The sequence below is a fragment of the Crinia signifera genome, chromosome 9 (assembly GCF_055691185.1).
Source record: "Crinia signifera chromosome 9, ASM5569118v1, whole genome shotgun sequence".
NCBI classification, from domain to species: domain Eukaryota; kingdom Metazoa; phylum Chordata; class Amphibia; order Anura; family Myobatrachidae; genus Crinia; species Crinia signifera.
This window is the reverse complement of record NC_139225.1, coordinates 524,064-547,963: the sequence shown is the minus strand read 5'-3', so window position 1 is coordinate 547,963 and position 23,900 is coordinate 524,064. Positions and strand designations below refer to the sequence as shown.

The window sequence follows — 23,900 nt, the reverse complement described above, 5'->3', positions numbered from 1 at the left end:
CATGTCAGACTAGTTTAATTAGCTTCTATGAGGAAGTTAGTGGGGGCTGGACTTGGGGAAATCGGTACATGTTTAGTTTCACGGCGGCCGATATATTGGCGATCCGATGCAATTTTTTTACCTGTTCCTAACCCCACTATCCACTACGCATGGAGTTGATTTTATATAGTGTGGTGAGCGCAGTAATCGGTGTCCCCTCATGGGGCTCGCCACGCTTCAGGCTCAGTGGCTCGCTGCGCTCGCCAAACTATATAAAATCAACTCCATGCGTAGTGGATAGTGGGGTTATGAACAGGTAAAAAATCGGATCGGCCGATATATCGCATCCGATATATCGTCCGCCGTGAAACTAAACAAGTACCGGGAAATCTGTTGATGTAATACTGCTTGATTTCACTAAAGCGTTTGACACTGTGCCTCATAAAAGGTTATTAATGGAACTAGGTAATTTAGGGTTAGGAGAGAACCCTTGTAATTGGATTAAAAACTGGTTGCACAATCATGGACAGAGAGTGGTGGTAAATGGCATACATTCCAGCTGGGGTAAGGTCCAAAGTGGAGTCCCGCAAGGTTCAATATTGAGGCTCGTCTTGATTAATATATTCATTAATGATATTGAAAGTGACATAGTGAGTAAAATTGCAATATTTGTGGATGACACAAAATTGAGTAAGGAAATTAAATCAGGAGAGTATGTGGAAACACTACAAAGTGACTTAAATAAACTGGAAAGGTGGAAAATGCAGTTTATCGTTGAAAAATGTAAAGTAATTATGGTAACAAAAATGAACAGCTACTTATAGGCTAAATTGAGTTGTTATAGGGAATTCTGCTGTAGAGAAGGATTTGGACCATCATAGATAAAAAAAAAATTGGGTAATAAAAGCAAACTGGACACTGGTATGCATTTAAAAGGGATACCAATGTGATAGTGCCTCTTTACAAGGCATTGGTGAGACCACACTTGGAATATTGTGTTCAGTTCTGGGCACCGCACCTTAAAAAAGACATAAATGAATTGGAACAGGTACAGAGAAGGGCGACTAAGCTAGTAACAGGTCTGGAATCACTAGAATACAAAGATAGGTTAACCAGGCTGAATATGTTATCACTGGAGAAACGGAGGCTGAGAGGTGATATGATTAGTATGTTCAGATACAGGATTGGGAATCATATGGCTCTGGGAGATGATTGGTCACTAACAGGCCTATACTTAGGACACGCGGCATGTACTGAGGCTCGAGGAAAAGAAATTCCATACTGAATTAAGAAGAGGATTCTTCACCATTAGAGCAGTAACATTCTGGAACTCATTGCCGGTTGGGGTGATTACAGCAACTACTGTTACTGAATTTAAATAAAAAACTGGATGCGTTTTTGGCCACCATGGGAATCCTATAGATATGACTCAAGTCAGTAGTTACAGGTTAGATAGATTGAAGTTGATGGACTAACGTCTTTTTTCAGCCTTAATTACTATATTACTATGTAAAAACAAAATGCGTACAGTGTGAGAATTGTCAGTATCGTGTCGGCTTTCACCACCGTATTGCAGGCCGTGGGAAACGCACGCTGGATCTAATGAACAATGTATCAGACTGATATTAGAAACCGTATAGGAGTCTGATACCTATATTGCTCTCCTTGTAAGGACACAGAGCAGGCTGCATGCTGTGTGCACAGCGTTACAATCACGGGTAACGCGTCGGCTTCCTCTGCCCTGATAAGGGCTGTGGGAACCACACCGCTCGGTCAATTCAACAGTAATTTACATATAAATATTTGTTGTGTAAGTGTGCCACTCTGCTAGGACACCGCCAGCCAGCGTACACTTCGCAGAGTAGCTTCTTCAAGGGCCAACCCGACCAGGAGGTGGTTGTAATTATAACGGTGATTATATAAAATAAAGTGTAGTACGTTTGCCACCCCACCCTTTAAAACACGATGACTACATGTTGTATGTGTTCTTTTAGGTATATTTCCCAGCTTTTTAAACATTAATTCAGTAAGTTAATTTTTAAGACAGAAAACTCTAGGTGCACCACGTTAAGGACAAACTCTTTCCTCTGTGTGTTTACATTCCATAGTCCAGTGGTAGCACACCCCCATAGTATACATTATTTCAAGTTAGACCAATTTATTGAGGGTCCTCAATTCTTATGTCTGTCCTGTGCGATTGGCATCATTCCCCCCCTGTGTCCTGTTCTAATTGTCTCCTGTGGCCAAGCATGGCTGTACTTAAAGCCTGGACCGGTGGGGTGCTTTGCGTACTGAGTATCGGAACCTCTGCTCCAGAGTGGTGTTATTCCTTTGGATATGGCACATAGGTCAGCTCTGTTTATCCCCAGAGTAGCTATGTCATATCTACTAGGGAAAATATATAGGGGGTTTGTACGGCGAGGAAAAGCCTTCCTCCCCGTCCAACCCCCTCACCGTATTCAATGTTTTGCCAGGATCCTCGCCGTCACAGGATGCCTTGCTCGCCACAAAATGCAGTGAGTCCGCTGCATTTTGTGGCGAGCCCCACTGTTTTACTAGCCACACTCGCCGTTTCCGCCCCGCCAAATGGAACCAGCGAGGTTGAAATGGCAAGTGAAGGGGAGGGCATTGAATACTCTGCCGGTGAGTTATTCGCCATGCTCGCAGTCAGGGTCATTGAATGCCCCTCAGTAATAATGGGGATTGGCCTATTCTAAAGTCCTTGACTAAATCACAGGAAGACATCCGAGTAATATAGTTGTCTGAAGATGAGAACGTACTTATACTTTAAAATCTGTACACTTGAAATTAAAGTATAAACCCCTGTATAGAAGAGCATTACATAGCTCACTTAATTTGGCCAGTGTGACCTTGTATTCTGTTTAGTTAGTTTTCTACTGTTTACAATAATATACCGTTATTTTATTACAAGAGTCCTTAGTCTTTGCTCTGGTGTTTTAAGGGATCCACTTGTGCCTTTGCAGAGAAGATCCTGCGTAACTGTGGCCTGAAGACTGGCTTCTACAGGTACTATTGTCCCCTTAAAAACTATTAGCGTATTTATGAAAACTAGGTCCTAGGCTCTGGTTGTAAGTGTTCTAATCCTTTGAGTTAAAGCACCATACACTCTACTTGATATTCCAAAAAATATCAATCATTTTGGTCCTTCTGAGCGATATGTGTAATATCCTTCAGTGTATACAATCAATATTGTAAACTGTGTACTCCCAAGGGTCACTGATGTCCTCCATTTCCAGTACACACAGATCTATTTTGACTATAGTCCATGACTGCATGCACGGAGCAGGGACCCCGATTACGTTAACAGTATCGTTCAGTGTCTATGCACTATATTGTTCACCCAGGTGTTCAAGTCCTTGAGAATAACGGCTTTTGTTTTGTGGGTGGAGCCTGTGGTATGCGTCCAATCCATTTATTAGGAGCCAATGAATTTCCGGTAACAGTGGTCATAATGGTGGTGCTTTTATGGAAATGAAAAGAACAATCATTTTTTGTTTTAAATAAACCTATTTTATCAGTAAGATGAAAGACATTACAAAGAGACCCTATAAGAGGTCCAATAGCAGTATCACACCATGTCACAGAAATAAACGAGTAAAATGCCATTGCACATAGTAAAACCTGAATAAACGTGAAGTCAACTATGCAGATTTATTTAATTTTTCCTATATTGAAAAGAGAAAGATAATAACAGGCTTATACAGCACCTGTGTGTCAAATAACCAAATCCTAAAGTGGTCAATTCAATGCCGGCTGAACCCCAAACTAAGAGGTCCATGGCTCCCAAATTCACTTAGCACTCAAAGGATTAAACCTTTTAGGAGAGCCTCTCAGTATGCCAGTTATATATTCCCTAGAATGGATGTACCATATTTTGGCTATGATCTCACTCGTAGCAGGTGCCTCAACGATACATCTAGCCGCTAAACCTTTTCCTGTTGTGTTCTCTGCAGTCGAAGTTACCTTTTTAGATTTGAATATCATTTTCTTAGGCTGTTACATAATGTACAGTCTGTGATCTGTGCCCTCTGGACCCCCTTCTTCCCCAGCTCCCCACACCTGGTGCAGGTGAGAGAGCGGATCTGTATCAATGGGCAGCCAATCAGCAAGGAGCTATTCAGCAAATACTTCTGGCAGGTGTACAACCGCTTGGAGGAGACCAAGGTGAGTCTGTGACGTACTTCTCTGTTATGTGTAATTAAGGTGGAACTAAGGAGATGATTGACAAACATTGAAAGCTATGGGCAAAATATCCACTTTTTCGAATTTTTGCTCAATCTATTCTAAATCTTGGGCATATTTTCTATTATACTTTAGAATGTCAATTCTATACTGTCCGTTTGAATTTTAGAACCTTTCCAGTCAATTGCACATGAATGTAGAAGTTGCTCACCGCATGCTGCTGAGTACTGGCAATTCTGTCGCACTTACAGATACTGACTCTTAGCTATACTCAGACGGCAGTGTACAACTTCCTGTTTACACCGGGATACGGTTGCTAGGTCACCACTAACGGTCGGAAAGGTTGACCGTCAGGACAACATGAGTTTTTCACTTCTTCCCTCCCCTGGAAAGAGAAAGTACTCTCTTTTTTTTTGGGGGGGGGGGGGGGGGGCGCTGCTTTAAAGCCGTGCCTCCCCAAAATAGAGTACTGTCTCTTTCCTCTATGTACTTGTATATGCTCTCGGGAGCACCTCCGCCAGCCATTACTTATATTGTGGATACTTCCATTGTTACACATTTCGCTTTCTCTGCTGGTGTTTAGTGACTTGTGCACCGCTACCTTCCCCAATTCCCCTTTTCCCGTGAATTAAGAACAGTGCCTGAAGCATGGCCAGTGCAGCGCACAGATACGGCGAAATTCGGGACAAAAACAAACGATGTAAAACTCACGTTGACCTTTTTGACTGTTCACCTTCCTATTGTCGACCTGATCCTCATGTCAACCTTATCCCTGTTGACCTATTTCATGCGTTGACCTTCATTGTTTCGACACTATGACCCATACTATTTCCGTCTCACTTTTACTGCTGTCTGCCGTTCTCATATACTGCTACCCTATGAAAATCCGAGTACAGAAAGTCCCAGCCACGTAGCCGATTTGGTGTGGTCATGGGATAAAGGGTGTGTATGAAATGAGATCAGTCACAGAACTAGCTGCCTATGGCTGCGGGTAATGTCCGTGTTAGGATTTCATGTCCTGCAACTTCCATTCTGTAGAGAAGTCTGTGTATACAGAGCACAAGTCACGCCTACAGGCCAACCGCTCCATCCTCGCTTGCTCATCGGTGTAGAGGTGACTGGTCAATACCCAACTGATACATTCCCGGTACACACGGACTTCCTGCACGTCACCGCTACCGGCGGAGGACACAAAGCTGGTTATTGTAGATAGGCAAAGAGTCACGCCTACAGGCCAACCGCTCCATCCTCGCTTGCTCATCGGTGTAGAGGTGACTGGTCAATACCCAACTGATACATTCCCGGTACACACGGACTTCCTGCACGTCACCGCTACCGGCGGAGGACACAAAGCTGGTTATTGTAGATAGGCAAAGAGTCACGCCTACAGGCCAACCGCTCCATCCTCGCTTGCTCATCGGTGTAGAGGTGACTGGTCAATACCCAACTGATACATTCCCGGTACACACGGACTTCCTGCACGTCACCGCTACCGGCGGAGGACACAAAGCTGGTTATTGTAGATAGGCAAAGAGTCACGCCTACAGGCCAACCGCTCCATCCTCGCTTGCTCATCGGTGTAGAGGTGACTGGTCAATACCCAACTGATACATTCCCGGTACACACGGACTTCCTGCACGTCACCGCTACCGGCGGAGGACACAAAGCTGGTTATTGTAGATAGGCAATGATGGTTTTGTGTATGTGTACAGATACATTACTGCTGCAGTGCCACCGTGTAGCCCTTCCCTGCTTCCAAGGTTCCACTCCGCTTGCACTGAGTGTCTTTGCTTCTTTGATACCTGAATATGTTTTGTTGCAAACTGATAACCATTAGCTGCTTCACGAGTAGTTGGATGCACAGCGCTTGCTGATCTGTCCGCCTGAGTCTCCGAGTACTCTTCTACAAAGTTACAATGCAGGACAATCCCATTGTGCTGGTCATAAAAACTCATACACACAAGTATACAAGTTTTCCATATCAAACTGATCAGTGCAGTCCCAGGAAGCGGCTTGTCGTAAACAGATGCGACTGAAGGCCTCCATACACTATGCGACTTCACATCCAATTCCCTCTTGAACCGCCCAGCAGCTTCCCAGGAAGCACTTGATATGCCAATTTTATATGCAATAAATCCCATGCGATTTATCGCATGTAAAGACTGGCAAGTAGCTGTGGCAAGAGATTAAAAAAAAAAAAAAAGAGCACTCAGCGGCCACCCATTCTTTTTAATGTTTTTGAATGTATGCACCGCTGGCACATACCTACGGACGGAATCCGATGCACTACATCACATCATAGCACCTGCGATGTGCCGCTGATGGGTCAGATTCCAATTTATCTCAAGTCCTGCAGGCCTGACTTCCATCTATGACCCAATGCCGTATGTGACCGTGCATTGGATCGGATGTCATACACACGCGCTTTGGCACAATCCTCCAGAATCGGGTGAAATCAGGCCCTAATCGCATAGTGTATGGGGCCTTTAGACCCACTTTTAGGGTAAAAACTAGTTTGGCGCGAGCAGAGTTGCATAGGACCTGGTAACCAGTCCTCATGAGTAGATGTTTCCATTAGCAACCTGGCATACCGCAGTAACATGTCTAATAGGACTTGGTGCCCAAACCTGACCTTGCGGGGGAAGACTCTCCATTTGCTTAATGATAAGCGGGACTGTTACAGCTCTTGGTGTATCTGCAGCATTCATCTGTCTGACCTTTTCATGTTTCACCCTCCTGCATCAGAACGATGGCTTGTTTTCCATGCCGCCGTACTTCCGGTTTCTGACTATTATGGCGTTCCATGTCTTTCTGCAGGAGAAGGTATGTAGTCTGTGACACTGGCACCCCCCCCTGGTCCTGGGCAGCTGGACCGAGCCTATATCTCATCCACTCTTTTCCTTACAGGTAGACTTGGCTGTATTGGAAGTTGGGATTGGTGGCGCATATGACTGTACAAATATCATAAGGTTAGTAACCCAGGCGTGTTTTCTATTCAGTGCCCCATCCGTTATGATTGGCCTCACAACTGGGCGGGTGCATTTACATGCGATCACCGACTGCTCCTAGTCCTGGGTTACAAGCGGTGCGAGGATTGTCTGCGCCAATAGATAGCCTATGCGATATGTCTGTGAATGTCATTGTTCAGACATGTCGCTGGTCCACTAGCCGATGGTCTACCGATATATTGGCCGTTTAATTGGACAGCTGATATATTAACCAGTGTTTACCCACTGGCCGATCTATCGTTGACGATATCGCGTGCATATCCTCAAGTGTGTATGTTCAATATTGTTAACTATGCGTGCGGCTATGGGTCGTTAACAGCTCCACTTGTTGTCTGTACATACAGCACAATCTGACCATATTGGCGACCTCATATATGGACCGGGGGGCGGTGACTTCACTCGCCAAGATTGTTCCGTGTGTATGCAATATATTGTTCTCCTCTGTATCTGCAGACGCGGGGTCACGTCAGTGTGTACCCAGCTTCAGATCAGTTGTTCTACATACACACTGCCTGATCCATTGTGACTGATGTCACAGCTAGCTGGGCATTTAAACACCCTGCCCAGTTCTGCCAGTCACCACTGGCTTGTGCAGCTGGTTGTCGGGTGGTTGTTGGATCACCCATACACACAGTATGATGCCCCAATATATCTTTACATATAATGTCCACAGCCGATGCTGTATGTCTGAACTACATCATTTAGACACATGGCTGGTACACACTACCCAACCGACCAGCGATATATCGGCCGGTTTATGTAATGTCTGGATGAACAGCCAGCGTGTACCCAGCCTAAGATTCAACTCTGTACTTTAAGGCTCCTGGGTTGAGGAGATCTGTGAGTTACAGCTTCCCATATACAAAATGAGAATTTGATAGTAATTATAGTACATTTTATTTAGGTTCGAGAGAGGAATTCACACTCGCATTTAAGATGGTCTTTTGCTAATGCAACGATCGAGTAATTACAATTTTCAATGGATTTTTAGTTGACATCACGGGGTCAATTAAGTAATTTGCAATGCAGTACGTGCATCCGCTGAAAGTTTGGTATACATTACTGTGTGGCTGCAAAATTAGCCTGGCAAAGCCCATGACTGCTTCCACCTCATTCTGGACAATATTTTATTTCCTCTATAGCAGGCATGTCGAAACTATGGCCCTCCAGCTGTTGTGAAACTACACATCCCATCATGCCTTGCCACAGTTTTGCTGTTAGGGAATGCTAAAACTATATTAAGGCATGCTGGGATATGTAGTTTCATAACAGCTGGAGGGCCACAGTTTATGCTCTATAGTACCATCAACCAGATCGCTTATGTGCTGAAATTATTATAGATTCAACTTGTGTTTTTTTTTTTATTATTATGATTTTCCCTTAATGCAGGTAATTAATGATTTTTCTTTTATTTATTTTTTTTCAAGACCATTTTTATCCTTTTTTCTTCCAGGAAACCCATAGTTTGCGGAGTGTCTTCACTTGGTATCGATCATACAGCCATCTTGGGAGACACGATTGAAAAGATTGCCTGGCAGAAAGGGGGCATCTTTAAGGTTAGGAGGACACTAGCCATTGGATTAATTGTGACGCCATTTCTGGTCTTTGTACTTGCATAGTGGTCCCTATAGTATGACTGTATATCGGCATAGGGAAGCAGTGGTCCGTTATCATGGATAATAATCTCATCAGCTGTGTGTGTGCCACAGACATTACCTGTGTAATCGAGACGTTCCTGTACATGGGCAGATCCAGTTCCGCAACTAACCTGAGTGTATTTGCCCTGTCAAGTGCTTATGCTTGTGCCAAGTAATTGGTTTGGCTGCACGCTACGCATACTGGAATATAGTGTGGGAGCAGCGCAATGAAAATCCTGTAATAGTGAATGGGAGCTGGTGATCCCCGCAGAAGAGAGACGCGGAGTGGTCGAGATGGGAGATATTTTCCGAGCACAATAAGACTCTCCACTAGCCTCCAAACTTTTAAGCGTTCCCTGAAAACACCTCTTCAGGCAAGCCTATCATATTTAAGTTCCACACGCATAACCCTCTGAGGCACTTATGTATTATATAGCTTCCCTTCTGGACCTACAAGCTATGCTATTACTAGTGGCTGTCCTTGTGTTTCCCCCCTATGTCCCTATAGATTGTAAGCTTGCAGCAGGGCCCTCTAACCTCCAAGTCTGTCTGTTGTTACCCAGTTTGGTTTAGCACTGTCTACTATTGTAAAGCGCAATGGAATCTGCTGTGCTATATAAGACCCTGTAACGAAATCTGCTGCGCTATATAAGACGCTGTAACGAAATCTGCTGCGCTATATAAGACGCTGTAATGGAATCTGCTGCGCTATATAAGAAACTGTAACGGAATCTGCTGCGCTATATAAGACGCTGTAACAGAATCTGCTGCGCTATATAAGACACTGTAACGGAATCTGCTGCGCTAAATAATACGCTGTAACGGAATCTGCTGCACTATATAAGACACTGTAACGGAATCTGCTGCACTATATAAGACGCTGTAACGGAATCTGCTGCTCTATATAAGACGCTGTAACGGAATCTGCTGCGCTATATAAGACGCTGTAACGGAATCTGCTGCGCTATATAAGACGCTGTAACGGAATCTGCTGCGCTATATAAGACGCTGTAACGGAATCTGCTGCGCTATATAAGACGCTGTAACGGAATCTGCTGCGCTATATAAGACGCTGTAACGGAATCTGCTGCTCTATATAAGACGCTGTAACGGAATCTGCTGCGCTATATAAGACGCTGTAACGGAATCTGCTGCGCTATATAAGACGCTGTAACGGAATCTGCTGCGCTATATAAGATGCTGTAACGGAATCTGCTGCGCTATATAAGACGCTGTAACGGAATCTGCTGCGCTATATAAGACGCTGTAACGGAATCTGCTGCGCTAAATAATACGCTGTAACGGAATCTGCTGCGCTAAATAATACGCTGTAACGGAATCTGCTGCACTATATAAGACGCTGTAACGGAATCTGCTGCACTATATAAGACGCTGTAACGGAATCTGCTGCTCTATATAAGACACTGTAACGGAATCTGCTGCGCTATATAAGACGCTGTAACGGAATCTGCTGCGCTATATAAGACGCTGTAACGGAATCTGCTGCTCTATATTGTAAATCGATAAGAACCAGGCAGTGGAACTCCTTTTAATATTATTATGCAAATACAAATTGTGTGCAAGCTCATAATGACCAATCAAATATCCTCTCTTATTTGACACTACCAGACTGCTAACATACATGGCTGTTTACTATGGACTACAGCTCTGTGATGCTATTTTTGCCATGTCCTTAGAGGAATCCTGATATCAGACTGTTGTATAGCGTTATTTCATATAGTTTATGTGGTTGTACATGTAGGTTGAGCCTTTGGTGAATGTCCTGTAAGCACTCATGTAATCTTTCACCCGGCTTTAACCCTTTGAGTGCCAAGTTAATTTTTTGAAAATAGGTGTGTAAATATCCACGCAAACATTTTTACTTCGTAATGATGGCCTGTAATGTTGTTGTTCCATATTGTTACCTTTTTTTTTTATTATTATTATTCAACATTTTCTATTTGAATTGATATAACAAATGTCAGTTTTAGCAGATATTTGGCAGATCTCACAGATATCGGCACTAAAAGCCGTTTGTGCTTTCATGCCTGATTTCTTGCGTTTCTCAGCCAGGTGTTCCAGCATTCACCGTTCCACAGCCTACAGGACCCCTAGAGGTGCTGAAAAACCGAGCCCAAGAGATTGGGGTAAGTGTCTCCCCATTATATGCTCCCTTCCACCCCAGCCTTCCTGGCATACTCACACGAGTGCCATCTATTATAGTGCCCACTGTACATGTGCCCAGACTTGGCGGAGTATGAGGAGGACGACGACATCTCCCTACGCCTGGGTCTGGCCGGAGACCACCAGAAAACAAACGCTTCCCTGGCGCTGCAGCTGGCTCAGACGTGGCTCCAGCAACAAGGCTGGCAAGGTGCAGTACATACAACAGACTTCTGGCCATATGTGTGGTGTCAAATACAATATGGAACAGTATCCTAGGTAAAGGCAGTACAAGGCATTTCGGTGAATCAGAATGAATGTGACAGTTGTATTTAGAGACAGGTGCCAATATACATCAATAAAAAGAATTTATTAATATATAATAGAAAATATATGAATAAAAACTGAATGGACATGAATAACACTGGATGGCATTGAGTGCTCGAATGGATAGAGCTTTAGGGAGGGAATAACGGTTAGAGATCAGTCCATAAGGTACCGTATTTCTTTGGGGAGTGGAAGGTGAGATCCGTTCCTATGGTGCCTTTAGGATGTCCTTGTTGTAGTCCCGATAGATGGGGGGTCCTGTTCCTAATAGGATGGCGGTATTAGGAACAGGACCAGGATTAGCAAATAGATAGAATCATATATATATGATTCTATCTATTTGCTAATTCTCTGGTGCTGTTACTGTATAATGAAAAGATTGTACTCTTTATATAAATTGTATTGACCACACGGTATCAAACTTATGTCTATCATAAGTACATGGAATGTACCTATACCATACTATTTTCTCCGTCTCTGCAATTGCCAAAATCAAAATATCTCCTTCGAAGTAAATACTATACCTTTCTTGGTATATATGTATCTATTTACTCATTTATTAGTCTTATTATCTTTCTGGTGCTGTTACTGTATTTCTAGATATAAACTATATTGACCATACTCTATCTAACTTGAAACTACTATAAGTGCATCTAATGTATCCAACATGTATAGCAATACTCCCTCTGTACCTCAAAATGCCCGGAACCAACCAAAAAAATATCCCTTTATTAAACATATAGCACTTGTATGCTTTTCCATGTGTTATGCATGTAGGGAACTATTGCCATCAAGAAAGATGTCCGCCAGGGTCCCGTGACATCACGGGCTACAATAACCCCTTTAATGCTCGAAATATACAATTTTATATAAAACAAATACGCCCCCCGTTTGCATTTAGGATGGCCAAATATGTATATATATTACCCCAAGCCATATACAGCTAATGTGGATGGCTTTAGCCCGAGTGGAACGCAAACCCGGAAGTTCTTTGCGTTCCACCGCCTCCGGGCGCGATAAGAGATATGGGAACACTTCAGAGGGAAGACCCCAGTGCGCGCATGGGCTCTGGACGCACCCGGAAACGGTGTGCGGTCCAGAGATGAATAAGAAAACATACCCTTACACCTAAACAGGAAGTCCAATGCGTTCCAAAGCTCCGATACAGGATATCCGGTTTCTATGTAAATGATGTTCTATGTCTGATATTCTTTTGTATTTTTATACAGTTTGCAATGCTTGTTTTCTGTGTTAATTATTAGATATAAATATATATCCTCCCTGCTCATGCGATCCTTCTATTAACTGTATATTTTGAAGTATCCTTTTACTAATTATGCATAAGACAGGTGCCAATTAGGTAGCTCATTATCATAACACAGGTATTTAAACCCTGAAGCCACAATGCTTCCATACACCTTGAAAAAGCCTTTTCTACAGGCAAAACGCGTTGGTGGAGGAGAGGGAACCCACAGTCCCATACTAATTGCTACAAGCATTGGGAGATTTCATCTGAGTCCGAACCAGCCTATCCTGCATCCATCTTGTCCTTTACCCCAGTTCTGGAGGATTTGTCCTGAGTCCACCGGAGTGGACACGTTACCATCTGGCCGGGGAACTTTACCCCCTTATCATACCGCCATCATATTAGGAACAGGACCCCCATCTAACGGGACTACAACAAGGACATCCTAAAGGCACCATAGGAACTGATCTCACCTTCCACTCCCCAAAGAAATACGGTACCGTATGGACTGATCTCTAACTGTTATTCCCTCCCTAAAGCTCTCTCCATTTGAGCACTCAATGCCATCCAGTGTTATTTATGTCCATTCAGTTTTTATCCACATATTCTATTATGTATTAATAAATTGTTTTTATTGATTTATATTGGCACCTGTCTCTAAATACAACTGTCACATTCATTTATCAGCGCAGTGTACACCATTCATCTGTCCTGTCCACTTCGACGGGTTTGACCACCCTTTCTTAGTACATAGCAGCTTTGATAGGGCAACTCATCGTTTGCGCCCCCCACATTTTGATAACTTATCTCCCACTACCAGTGAATCAAAATAGCTGTACGCCAAGGGGCGGCCAAACGTGTCCTCAAGATCTACCAACAGTTCATGTATCTCATGCCACCTGTGGGTCTATAGTATGAATGAATGCAGCATGTATGAAAATGTGACAGTAATGACTACACCTGTGCACCAGCTAGGTGGTCTGGGGAATGTGACAGTAATGACTACACATGTGCACCAGTTAGGTGGTCTGGGGAGTGTGACAGTTAGTAATTACTACACATGTGCACCAGGTAGGTGATCTGGGGAGTGTGACAGGTAGTAATGACTACACCTGTGCACCAGCTAGGGGATCTGGGGAATGTGACAGTAATGACTATACCTGTGCACCAGCTAGGTGGTCTGGGGAATGTGACAGTAATGACTACACATGTGCACCAGTTAGGTGGTCTGGGGAGTGTGACAGTTAGTAATTACTACACATGTGCACCAGGTAGGTGATCTGGTGAGTGTGACAGGTAGTAATGACTACACCTGTGCACCAGCTAGGTGGTCTGGGGAATGTGACCGTTAGTAATGACTACACCAGTGCACCAGCTAGGTGATCTGGGGGAATGTGACAGTTAGTAATGACTACACCTGTGCACCAGCTAGGTGGTCTGGGGAATGTGACAGTAATGACTACACATGTGCACCAGTTAGGTGGTCTGGGGAGTGTGACAGTTAGTAATTACTACACATGTGCACCAGGTAGGTGGTCTGGGGAATGTGACCGGTAGTAATGACTACACCTGTGCACCAGCTAGGTGGTCTGGGGAATGTGACAGTTAGTAATGACTACAGCTGTGCACCAGCTAGGTGGTCTGGGGAATGCGACAGGTAGTAATGACTACAGCTGTGCACCAGCTAGGTGATTAGGAAAACGTGGACCGTTGGTAGATCTCTAGGACCGGTTTGGGCACCCCTATACCTCGAGGGTAAATGTGCTGCCAGGGACTGTATAATATGTCACTAAATCCATGGACAAGAGACCATCTATAATGGAACACAATGAAAAAAGAGCCTTCAATGTACAGAATGGTCACATTACTGACGTGTGCTGGCTGTAAATACAGTCCGATACGGAAAGTCTGAGGGACCAAAAACCAATATTTGGGACTTTGCACATTTGCAATATGGGTTTTGTGGTGTTGGATATATTGCAGATGCCAAGTGACTGTGTGCAGCCATTTTGGGCAAGGAGGGCATGACAATGGGCTCCGTTTCCAAAAACAGGCACGTCTGCTCTATTTTTGGGTGGTAACAAGGCAGGATTTCAGTTAGACTGAGATTCGCGGACTCTTGGTCAGAGCTGTGATGACTGGCTTGCATGACCCCGTCAGTCGCTCATCTGGCTGATTGGTGTTGCGGGTACTCAGACGCAGGAGCGATCTCGAATACTTGCAGGAGGCATCTTCTACATTACCACATAAGTGCAGCCGTAATGCTCACTCCAACCACATCTAAACTGGGCTCAGTCCTTCGCAATCCCCCTTTTCATCTAACATGTATGCATGCTGTTGAACGCATTGGCCTTTCCATGTAAATGTTTAGCGGTTTTCCTCAGTGACGCTTCTGGATTGTGACTAGGAGATCCTATGTCTATATACATTTCTGCGGAATGAAGAGCACAAGTAGCATGACATTACTATAAAATCAGTTTGTGCCAATCTATTATTAAAGCCTGAAATTGTGACTTCTGAATCTTTGCTTCCTGGACTATTAGGAAAGAGAACACTGCCCAATGTGACACCATTTTGCTTTACCACCTCATTTTCAGGTATCGGCGCCTTTAAGCCAAGACCACAACATCCTCCGGTTAGGTGGCTTCTGCCCATGGCATCTCTATTCCGCCCCACTATACCAATGGTTCAAGGTGAGAGACTGCAGTGCCGACAGAAGGGCCAGATTGAGCAATGGTACATAATGATGTATATCTGTCACTGTAGCTTTTACTACATACACTACCACAAACTGGGTGCCATGGCACCCTGGGGACTTGCAGGGTTGCCCTGGATTAGTGGTCCATGACCAATTCAAAAGTAATGGACAAACAGAAGTGAATCCTGTCCACATAACTGACACTAGGGGCCAAATGTAATAGGGTGTGACCGTGTGAGAAACAGAAGGTGAGTTTTTCCTTTTTATATTAAGCTGCAATCAATTACACTGGGGATAAAAAGGTGATTGCTGCTTTCCCAAAATCTCTCACTTTCAGATTCTCAGACACGATTACATTTGGCCCTAAGGGATAGATATAAACACAATTTAAATAATTTTTTTTATTTTTTTATAAATGAGAAACTTATGGGGGGTGCTGTGAAAAAAAATCTTATACTTCAGGGGAGCAGTGATTCAAAAAAGTTTGGGAGCCACTGGGTTATGGTATAAGGGTTATTTTTGGGTTTTGGGTCTGGTGTTAAGGTATGGAAATGATTTTAGGGTTGATTTGGAGGTTTGGTTAGATATTCTGGTAAGGTAGAGGTGTTGGTGTTAGGGTTGATGATGAGGGTAAAGGCCCCCATACACTATGCGATTTGGGCACGATTTCACCCGATTCGGATGAATCGGGCCATGAAATCGGCCCAAATCTCATGTTTAAACATCCCCTCTGATCCGATGCGCGGTCCCGTGCGCATTGCATCGGAGTCGGACCGGATGCACATAAGATTTCCCAAATCTTATGTGCAGCCTCTGGGCAGCAGGGTCAGCGGGCGGGGGACACTACGAGGGCAGTGAGAGGCGGGCAGTAGCAGCGAGCGGGGGACGCCTGAGAGCCGGGCAGAGTCAGCGGCGGCAGATGCTGGGGACCTGCAGGGGGTGGGGGGGAAACGGGCATGGTACGCTGTCAAATAGGCAGCGGGCAGGGGGGTGCTGGAGAGCTGGGCAGGGGACACAGAGGCAGCGCTTGGGGGTGGACGCCGGTGAACCGATGAGGGAGCTGGGCAGGAGGATCGAGGACTCACTCTGCAGCTGCAAGGAGATAAAAACCAATACAAATGAATGGGCAGCCAGTGATTGGCTGAGAGCTCTCAGTTTTTTTATTTTTCCTCCCTTGCAGAGTGAGTCCCCAACCCTCCTGCCCAGCTCCCTAGTCGGTTCCCCGGCGCACCCCCGCGCGCTGCCTCTGTGTCCCCTGCCCGGCTCTCCAGCGCCCGCTGCCTATTTGACAGCTTACCATGCCCGCCCCCCCCCTCCTGCAGGTCCCAGCATCTGCCGCCGCTGACTCTGCCCGGCTCTCCCCCTGCCCGCAGCTCCCCGGGAGTTGCATATGATAAATCGCATGGCTATTTATCATATGCAAAACTTGGCACATCAAGTGCCTAATCGTGTGTTCCCCTCCCGGGGGAGCTCCCTAGGACAAGTCGGGCTAATGTATGGGGGCCTTAAGTGTAATCACCTCCTCCCACTCCCGTGTCCAAGACTTCTCTCGCGCTGCCCCCCTGCACTGGAACAACCTCCCGCCACCCATCAGGCTATCTGATTCCCTTACCTCCTTCAAGCGCTCCCTCAAAACCCACTTTTTTCGACTAGCCTATCCCTCCTCCTAACCTCTTTTGATCCTCCTATCCTGCCTCCGTTCCCCTCCGTTCCTACTTATCCTATTGTATTTCGTTCGTCCACCCACCTATTTTTAGTATGTTAACTCTTATGAGCAGGGCCCTCCTTCCTCACGTACTCACCCTACCTCATTACCTCACCTGTCCTCCTGTCCTGTTCTTCCCTTCCTCTACTTCATCTTCGGTCTCCTTGACTATTTTGACACCTACTTCTGAACTGATGCTGATTTTAGTTCTACCAGCTATACCCCTATTTATACTGTATCTTTCTACACACCCTGTACGTAACCTTGTAATTTGTTTTTTTTTTTGTTTGCTATGTACGGCGCTGCGGACACTTTGTGGCGCCTTATAAATAAACGTACTACTACTACTACTACTACTAGGGACGCTCATCAGATTTGGTGGGATGGTTTGTTTCCTGGGAATAGTGCTGCAGAGAGGCTAGTTAGTCACCCTGTGGCCAGAAGGTTGCAAGGATCGGAGCATTAGGAAAAGTTGTCTGTCTGGCAGAAATACATGGGCCAGGTCACAGAGGTCCAGCTGGGGAGAGTGTCCAGGCTGCAGTGCTGGAGCTATAGGCCAAAGACTAACTGTCAGAAGTTTATCAAGCAAGGTTACCAATCGAGCAATGCCCAGGAAGACGAAGTTCTGGGTTACGCACAGACCACACACTGGGAAGATCATTTGATAGTAGGTTGTGAATAGATTTTCAGTTAATTGCCAAACGCTCGTGATTTTTTTCACTAGCCATTCCCAGCCTTGCAGAGGGCGAGTTTTTGCTCTGACGGGGCAACGGCTATGTAATCGCAGAGCTCTGCAGAATTGCCCCACTGCGATCAGATACAAATATACCCCTCTGTTAGCAGTTGTCCAAAGCTGGGTACACCCTAGAGAGAAGGGGGTTAGGTCACGTCTGCCCAGACTGACTAACTACTGTTCCGTCCATTAGCATGCATAGTGTTAACGATATCTTTAGGTTGGATGTGCAGTACATTGCAGGTGACCATGGAAGTGCGCATATTGCTGGTACATTCAATGCTACTCCGATCAACCGGACAGCATATTGCTCATTGTGTGCCCAGCTTAAGTTTGTTAAACTCTTGGTTCAATTCTTATGCTTTATGGAATAATACATGATAATATATACATAAAAATGATTTACTTTTAATTTAAAGGCAAGATGATATTTTGTAAGTTCTCTTGCTGTTCTCAATTATGAAGTTGTTTTATGTTTGCTGCAAATTGCCATTTTCAGTGGATAATCCTATTTGGGTATTGTCCATTTACATTTTCACCCAAATGTGAGGCTGAGCCATTCGTAGGTGTATGTTTACAATGAAGCACTCGCCATGTAACTTCTGTTCTGTCTGACCTGATTTATGACTGACACAACTGCCTCTCGCATTTTGTCATCTGTATATCCTATTACAGGGTTACAGGATACTGTGTGGCTTGGACGCACACAGGTATTACACCACGGCCCAATATCTTATTACATTGATGGAGCGCACACCAGCAGCAGTATAAAGGCCTGTGTCAAATGGTTCCAGGAGGTGGCACACAATGATGAGAAAGCTGAAATGTAAGTGCCTGTAATGAGGTGACGTCAAGCTGTATGTCTATGGCAGGTCTCCCTCAATGCTAGTGTCTTGGGAATAGTCCTACGCTGCCCCTCTATTGTCCGCTGTGCTTTTATGGGGTTTTAGCAAACTTACTTCTGCTGTTGGTGACAAAGAAGTCACGCCAATGTCAACTGTGCGCCAGCTTGGTGTTGTAGGAGGGTACTTCATGCTGCCACCCTCTCACTTGCTTTACCAAGGCCTGGTCCACAAAAGCTGGTTACACAGTAGTCAATGTTTTGACTGATTTGTTCAAATCCAATTGATCGGAAGAGCAAAACGTACGATTCCGTTTATCCGCTCCTGCTCATTCAGAGACATCCTCCATAGGGCTGACAGGAGACATAACTAGCGGGGGCCATGCTCCTGGCATCAGTTAGTGAGGATCAATGTTCCCTCTAATTTTCCGAAGGCTGTGTGCGGCAAAAGATTTTGGCTGTGCAACTTTGGAAGGAAATGTACATTTTTGTGCGTCAATTATATATAACTGGAAAATGACCTTCAGCATTTGTGTTAACTTTATTTCAAAATGATATTAAGCATTTAAACATTAAAAACACAGCACACAATGTAGTTAATGGGTGAAACACACATTGAGTCCACAACTGCAAAAAGGGACCACTGCTGCTTTGTGCGCTCTGTTGTAATGTCTGTGCGCATGCTCGTTGAGTTGTGTGCGCGCGCACAGCGAAGAGGGAACACTGGTGAGGATGCACTTTCCTATGCTGTGTCCCATCGCTACTGATGTCCTGCCAGGTACACCTCTTCTAATGTGTACCCAGAAAACTGTACATTGGCTGCAGCACTTCTTAGGTGGGTACTCTGACCTCCTGATCTTATTATAGATCAGTGATTGAGAACCTTGACACTCCAACTGTTACAATTTACAGAGGTGGATCTTCACAGTGCTTTTCTCAGGGTAGACGGTTCTAATCCAGGTGTTCACCAACACGTGGGACAGAAGAAAAAAGGATTTTTCAGTTAGCACACAGACTGAAAACTCTGGAAAAGAACGGGGGGGTCAGTTACCAAAGTAACTGAAGGGGCGCCTGTATGAGTGGCCTCAACCAGCAGCTGTCAAAAAAGGGATTGTCAGTCCCTATAGAAAATGGAAAAAGGAAGGGTAGACTGCGCTCATTGATGACAGAGGGCGAGATTTACTAAAGGGAAAATGCCGTAAAACCCCTGTTTTACGGCATTTTCCTATGTATCAATCCTCGTCCGCCCCGTTTTCGCAAGGCTGGGTGGCGATACCCTATAGAAGCCTATGGGCTTCTTTCGCCTCCCGCCGTACGATGTCCGCGCGCCCCCCCGTCCTCCAAAATCTCCCCCCCCCCCTGGTGTGACAGGCGGGAGGACATCCGGCTTCAGGGGGGAGGAGGAGATGCAGGGGGACGCTGCCAGCCGCCGGGAGGTGACGGAGACCCCCGCAGCCCACATCACAGGTATCGCGGGGGTCTCCGTCACCGCAACCCGATGCTGGCCGCATATGTTAGTACATATGCGGCAGCATCGCGGCGGCTGCAGTGCGAAGGGCGGCGATGTATGTTAATACATCCCGCCCAGAGTGAGGATATTTAAAAAGAGTATATTTTAATACTACAATAACATGCAATGCAATACAATACAATACATAAAATACAATACAAATTCACAGTAAAAAAAGAGGGGGGAGGAAGGGAGGGAAATATGCTGCATCCACTGGGGTATTGATATCACCTTTTGTAAGTCCACAGTTCAATGGGAACCCAATGATGGTTAGATCCTGTAGTGCTTGGCCACAGCGGTGCTCTGTAAAACTTTATCCAGGTGTGATATGGGGGTAGCGAGCCTCCCAATTCGGAATGGAAAGTTAGGTCGAGGCGTCCACAGGATGACACTGGGTGGGTATTAGATAGGCGGCTTGCCTTCAGAAGGAGAGTGCCTCACTCCAGGTCAGGTGTGCCGATGGTATTCGCAGTTTTTGGATCTCCAGTTGGTTGTGGGTTGTGGGTAGTGGATGGTGATGGTAAGGAGCAGCGTATTCAAGGGGCAAATTGAAGCCTGGGCTAACGCGTTTCGCCGCAAAAACAGCTTTTTCAAGGTGAAAACTCTGATTCAGTAGGGTGAAACAACCACCGCCACTCACCTAGATTGACTAGGAGATGTTCACATCAAGGTATCTTTAAACGTCTATACACCAAACCAATGGAAAGACACTCACCGAGGGAACAGCCCCTATGTTCATCAAAAGGTTTCTTTATTCAGCAGACTTCACACGACTGGTCCACAGGTAAAAATCACATTTATTTAAAAATCAGCAAGCAACAGGGCCCCACACTTCCACGGCTGTATATCTGTCCTCTCACCCGGAATAAGAGGTGGCATCGACACAGACGACCCAACGATGGCACAAGGGTTGGATGGAGGTGGAAGGGTCCAGATAAAAGTCCTTTAAACACCAACGCGTTTCGAACATTAATGTTCTTCCTCAGGGTGTAGTACAAGATAAAATGGATCCAGGCAGGGTATATATGCCTGAACCAAACATGATAATTCTAAAACCTGGCAGAGATCAGTGCTCTGACAAATTCATCAATGCACATAAAACACTTAAAATACAATTAATTTCATACTTACTTAACAATAATAAAAAAGACATTCATAATCCACTATTAAATACATATAAAGTGCGAGATAAACATAGGGAGCAACACTTATATACATGCATAAGAGATCCGCTTCTGGTTTTCTTTTTAATTGCACGGCGTCTGTCAGGAGATACTTCCGGGATCTTACTGTGTGATCATACACGCGTCATGTCCGTTTGGTGGAACGCAACGTGCGGGTCACCGCCCGGCATGTCGCTTCCTGTCAGACCGCGGCGCAGACTTCTGTGGAACGCAAGCTGCAGGCTTGTTACCAGGGATTAGTTGTTCTGAATGCGTTCCACTGCGGATCATATGAACTAGACACTGGTGGTAGCTGTCATGCTATCGCGGGTCATCTCCCCCATAATAAAATAGAAAGATAAAAAATGGGTCAGTCACTGTAGAGATTTACACCATTTCATCCTTAAGATTTGTACGTCATTTCTATATGTAGTAGCGAATATGCAGGCAGATCATATAAAAAACCCATTATATACAGGCAGATCATATCAAGAAACATTTTAATTAAAAATCTGTGTTTAAGCCCTTTGGCATCAGGGTTTTGAGGTCATATATCGATTTAATTTCAGTTTGAGACAATCTGATGTCTCTATCGTCCCTCCTCCAATTGGAATTAACCACCTTGATGCCACAAAATGATTTAATAAACCGAGGGTCACTACCATGAACATTTTTAAAGTGTAAGGACACACTATGACTCTCCATGCCCTTCTTGATGTTGCGTACATGTTCCCACAGGCGTACTTTTAGTGCTCTAGAGGTTTTTCCTATATATTGTTTATCACATGTACAGCATAGTAAATAGATACAATATTTCGTGTCACAGGTCACAAAGTCCTTAATTTCGTATATTTTCCCTGTTTGGTTTGACTTATACTCCAAAAGCTTTCTTTCTGTGGACTTGCACACCTTACAGATGCTGCGAGTACCACACCGATGGAACCCCTTTGTTTTTATCAAGTTCCGTGTTTCAGGTGTATTAATTGCACTCCGTACTACCATATTTTTAATGTTATCCGATCTCCTGTAAATAAAATTAGGAGTAGTTCCTATGTACTTCTCAAGCAGTGGGTCACTCTTGAGGATACCCCAGTGTTTTTTTATAATGCATTCTATCTCTTTATGTTGAGAATTAAATTTTGTAATGAAGGGTACCCCTCTCTTATTTTCTTTGATCTTTTTGGGGCCCTTTTTCAAAGCCTCTATTCTATTAATTTCTTCGGTACTCTTTACTTAGCACGGCGCCACCGATCAAAATCGTGGTCATCGCGGGTAAAAATCGCGGTGATCGCGGTAATCGCGGGTAAAATTGGATGGTCGCGATGACCGCGATCACCGCGATTTTCCCATAGGGAACAATGTTAAAAAAGGCTGATTGACCGCGATTTCACTGTTAAATGGCTCAATTGACCCGATTTGGCCATATTAACCCTGAATTAGGCCCAATTAACCCTTAAATGTCCCCAAAAAATTTTAACGCCACCCCACGATCCACGCCAACCCGAAGCGTGGCGAGCGCAGCGAGCCCGCGAGGGGCGGCGGTACGCGTCCTCCGACCTTTTCATGCCCTACTATCCACGTCGGCGTGGTGTGAGAATATAATAGTGTGGCGAGCGCAGCGAGGCGAGCCCCGCGAGGGGACGCGGATACCTTCACAGGTAGACGCGTCCCCTCGCGGGCTTCACAGGTGTCCGGGTCGCCACGGACACCTGTGAAGCCCGCGAGGGGACGCGTCTACCTGTGAAGGTATCCGCGTCCCCTCGCGGGGCTCGCCACGCTTCGGGCTCGGTGGCTCGCTGCGCTCGCCACACTATTATATTCTCACACCACGCCGACGTGGATAGTAGGGCATGAAAAGGTCGGAGGACGCGTACCGCCGCCCCTCGCGGGCTCGCTGCGCTCGCCACGCTTCGGGTTGGCGTGGATCGTGGGGTGGCATTAAAAATTTGGGGGGACAATTAAGGGTTAATGGGCTCTGTGGCCCATTTAACATTGATTCCTATGGCCAAATCGGGTTGATTGAGCCATTTAACACTAAAATCGGGTCCATCGCGACTTTTAACATTGTTCCCTATGGGAAATCGTGAGCATCGCGTCGCGGGCATCGCGGGTACGTTTATGGCCGGCCGCGACGCGACCGACACGATTTTTATGTTTTACATTGATTTCAATGGCAAATCGCGGGCATCGCGTCGGTCGCGTCGCGGCCATACATTAATGTACCCGCGATGCCCGCGACGGGCGCCGCACTAAGTAAAGAGTACCATTTCTTCTTCTTTTAGAGCACTTCTCACTACTACTGGATCGTACCCTTTAGCAATGAATTGTTGTTGCATCACTTCCGCTTGTTCTCTATACATGGTTACATCTGTGCAATTCTTCCGTATACGGAAAAATTGGCTCTTAGGCACACTCCTTTTCCAGTTTGCATGATGATTGCTATCAAACGGGATATATGAATTGCAATCTGTACTCTTGATATCATTTTTTGTTTTTATCACATTGTTCTCTATATAAATGGACAGATCAAGAAAATGCACCTCCCTTTTACTGGTTTCAAAGGTGAGTTTAATAGACAAATTATTCTCATTGAGATATCTCGAGAAAGTTTCAAGGGAAGACTCTCCTCCCCTCCAGACGAAAAAGACATTGTCAATGTACCGGGACCAGGACACCAGGCTGGCACC

At 45.2% G+C, this 23,900-nt stretch overlaps 1 protein-coding gene across 2 annotated transcripts in view; it reads left to right on the top strand.

Moving 5' to 3' along the window:
- The window catches only part of FPGS (folylpolyglutamate synthase), a 72,421-nt gene that overhangs the window by 36,821 nt on the left and 11,700 nt on the right, over positions 1-23,900 (top strand). For both annotated transcript variants that reach the window (XM_083160834.1, XM_083160833.1), the window contains exons 4-12: positions 2,942-3,006; positions 4,050-4,164; positions 6,928-7,005; positions 7,090-7,151; positions 8,644-8,746; positions 10,897-10,974; positions 11,051-11,201; positions 15,161-15,256; positions 18,375-18,525. In XM_083160834.1, coding sequence (XP_083016960.1) covers positions 2,942-3,006; positions 4,050-4,164; positions 6,928-7,005; positions 7,090-7,151; positions 8,644-8,746; positions 10,897-10,974; positions 11,051-11,201; positions 15,161-15,256; positions 18,375-18,525 — 899 coding nt within the window. The remainder of the gene's footprint in view (positions 1-2,941; positions 3,007-4,049; positions 4,165-6,927; positions 7,006-7,089; positions 7,152-8,643; positions 8,747-10,896; positions 10,975-11,050; positions 11,202-15,160; positions 15,257-18,374; positions 18,526-23,900) is intronic.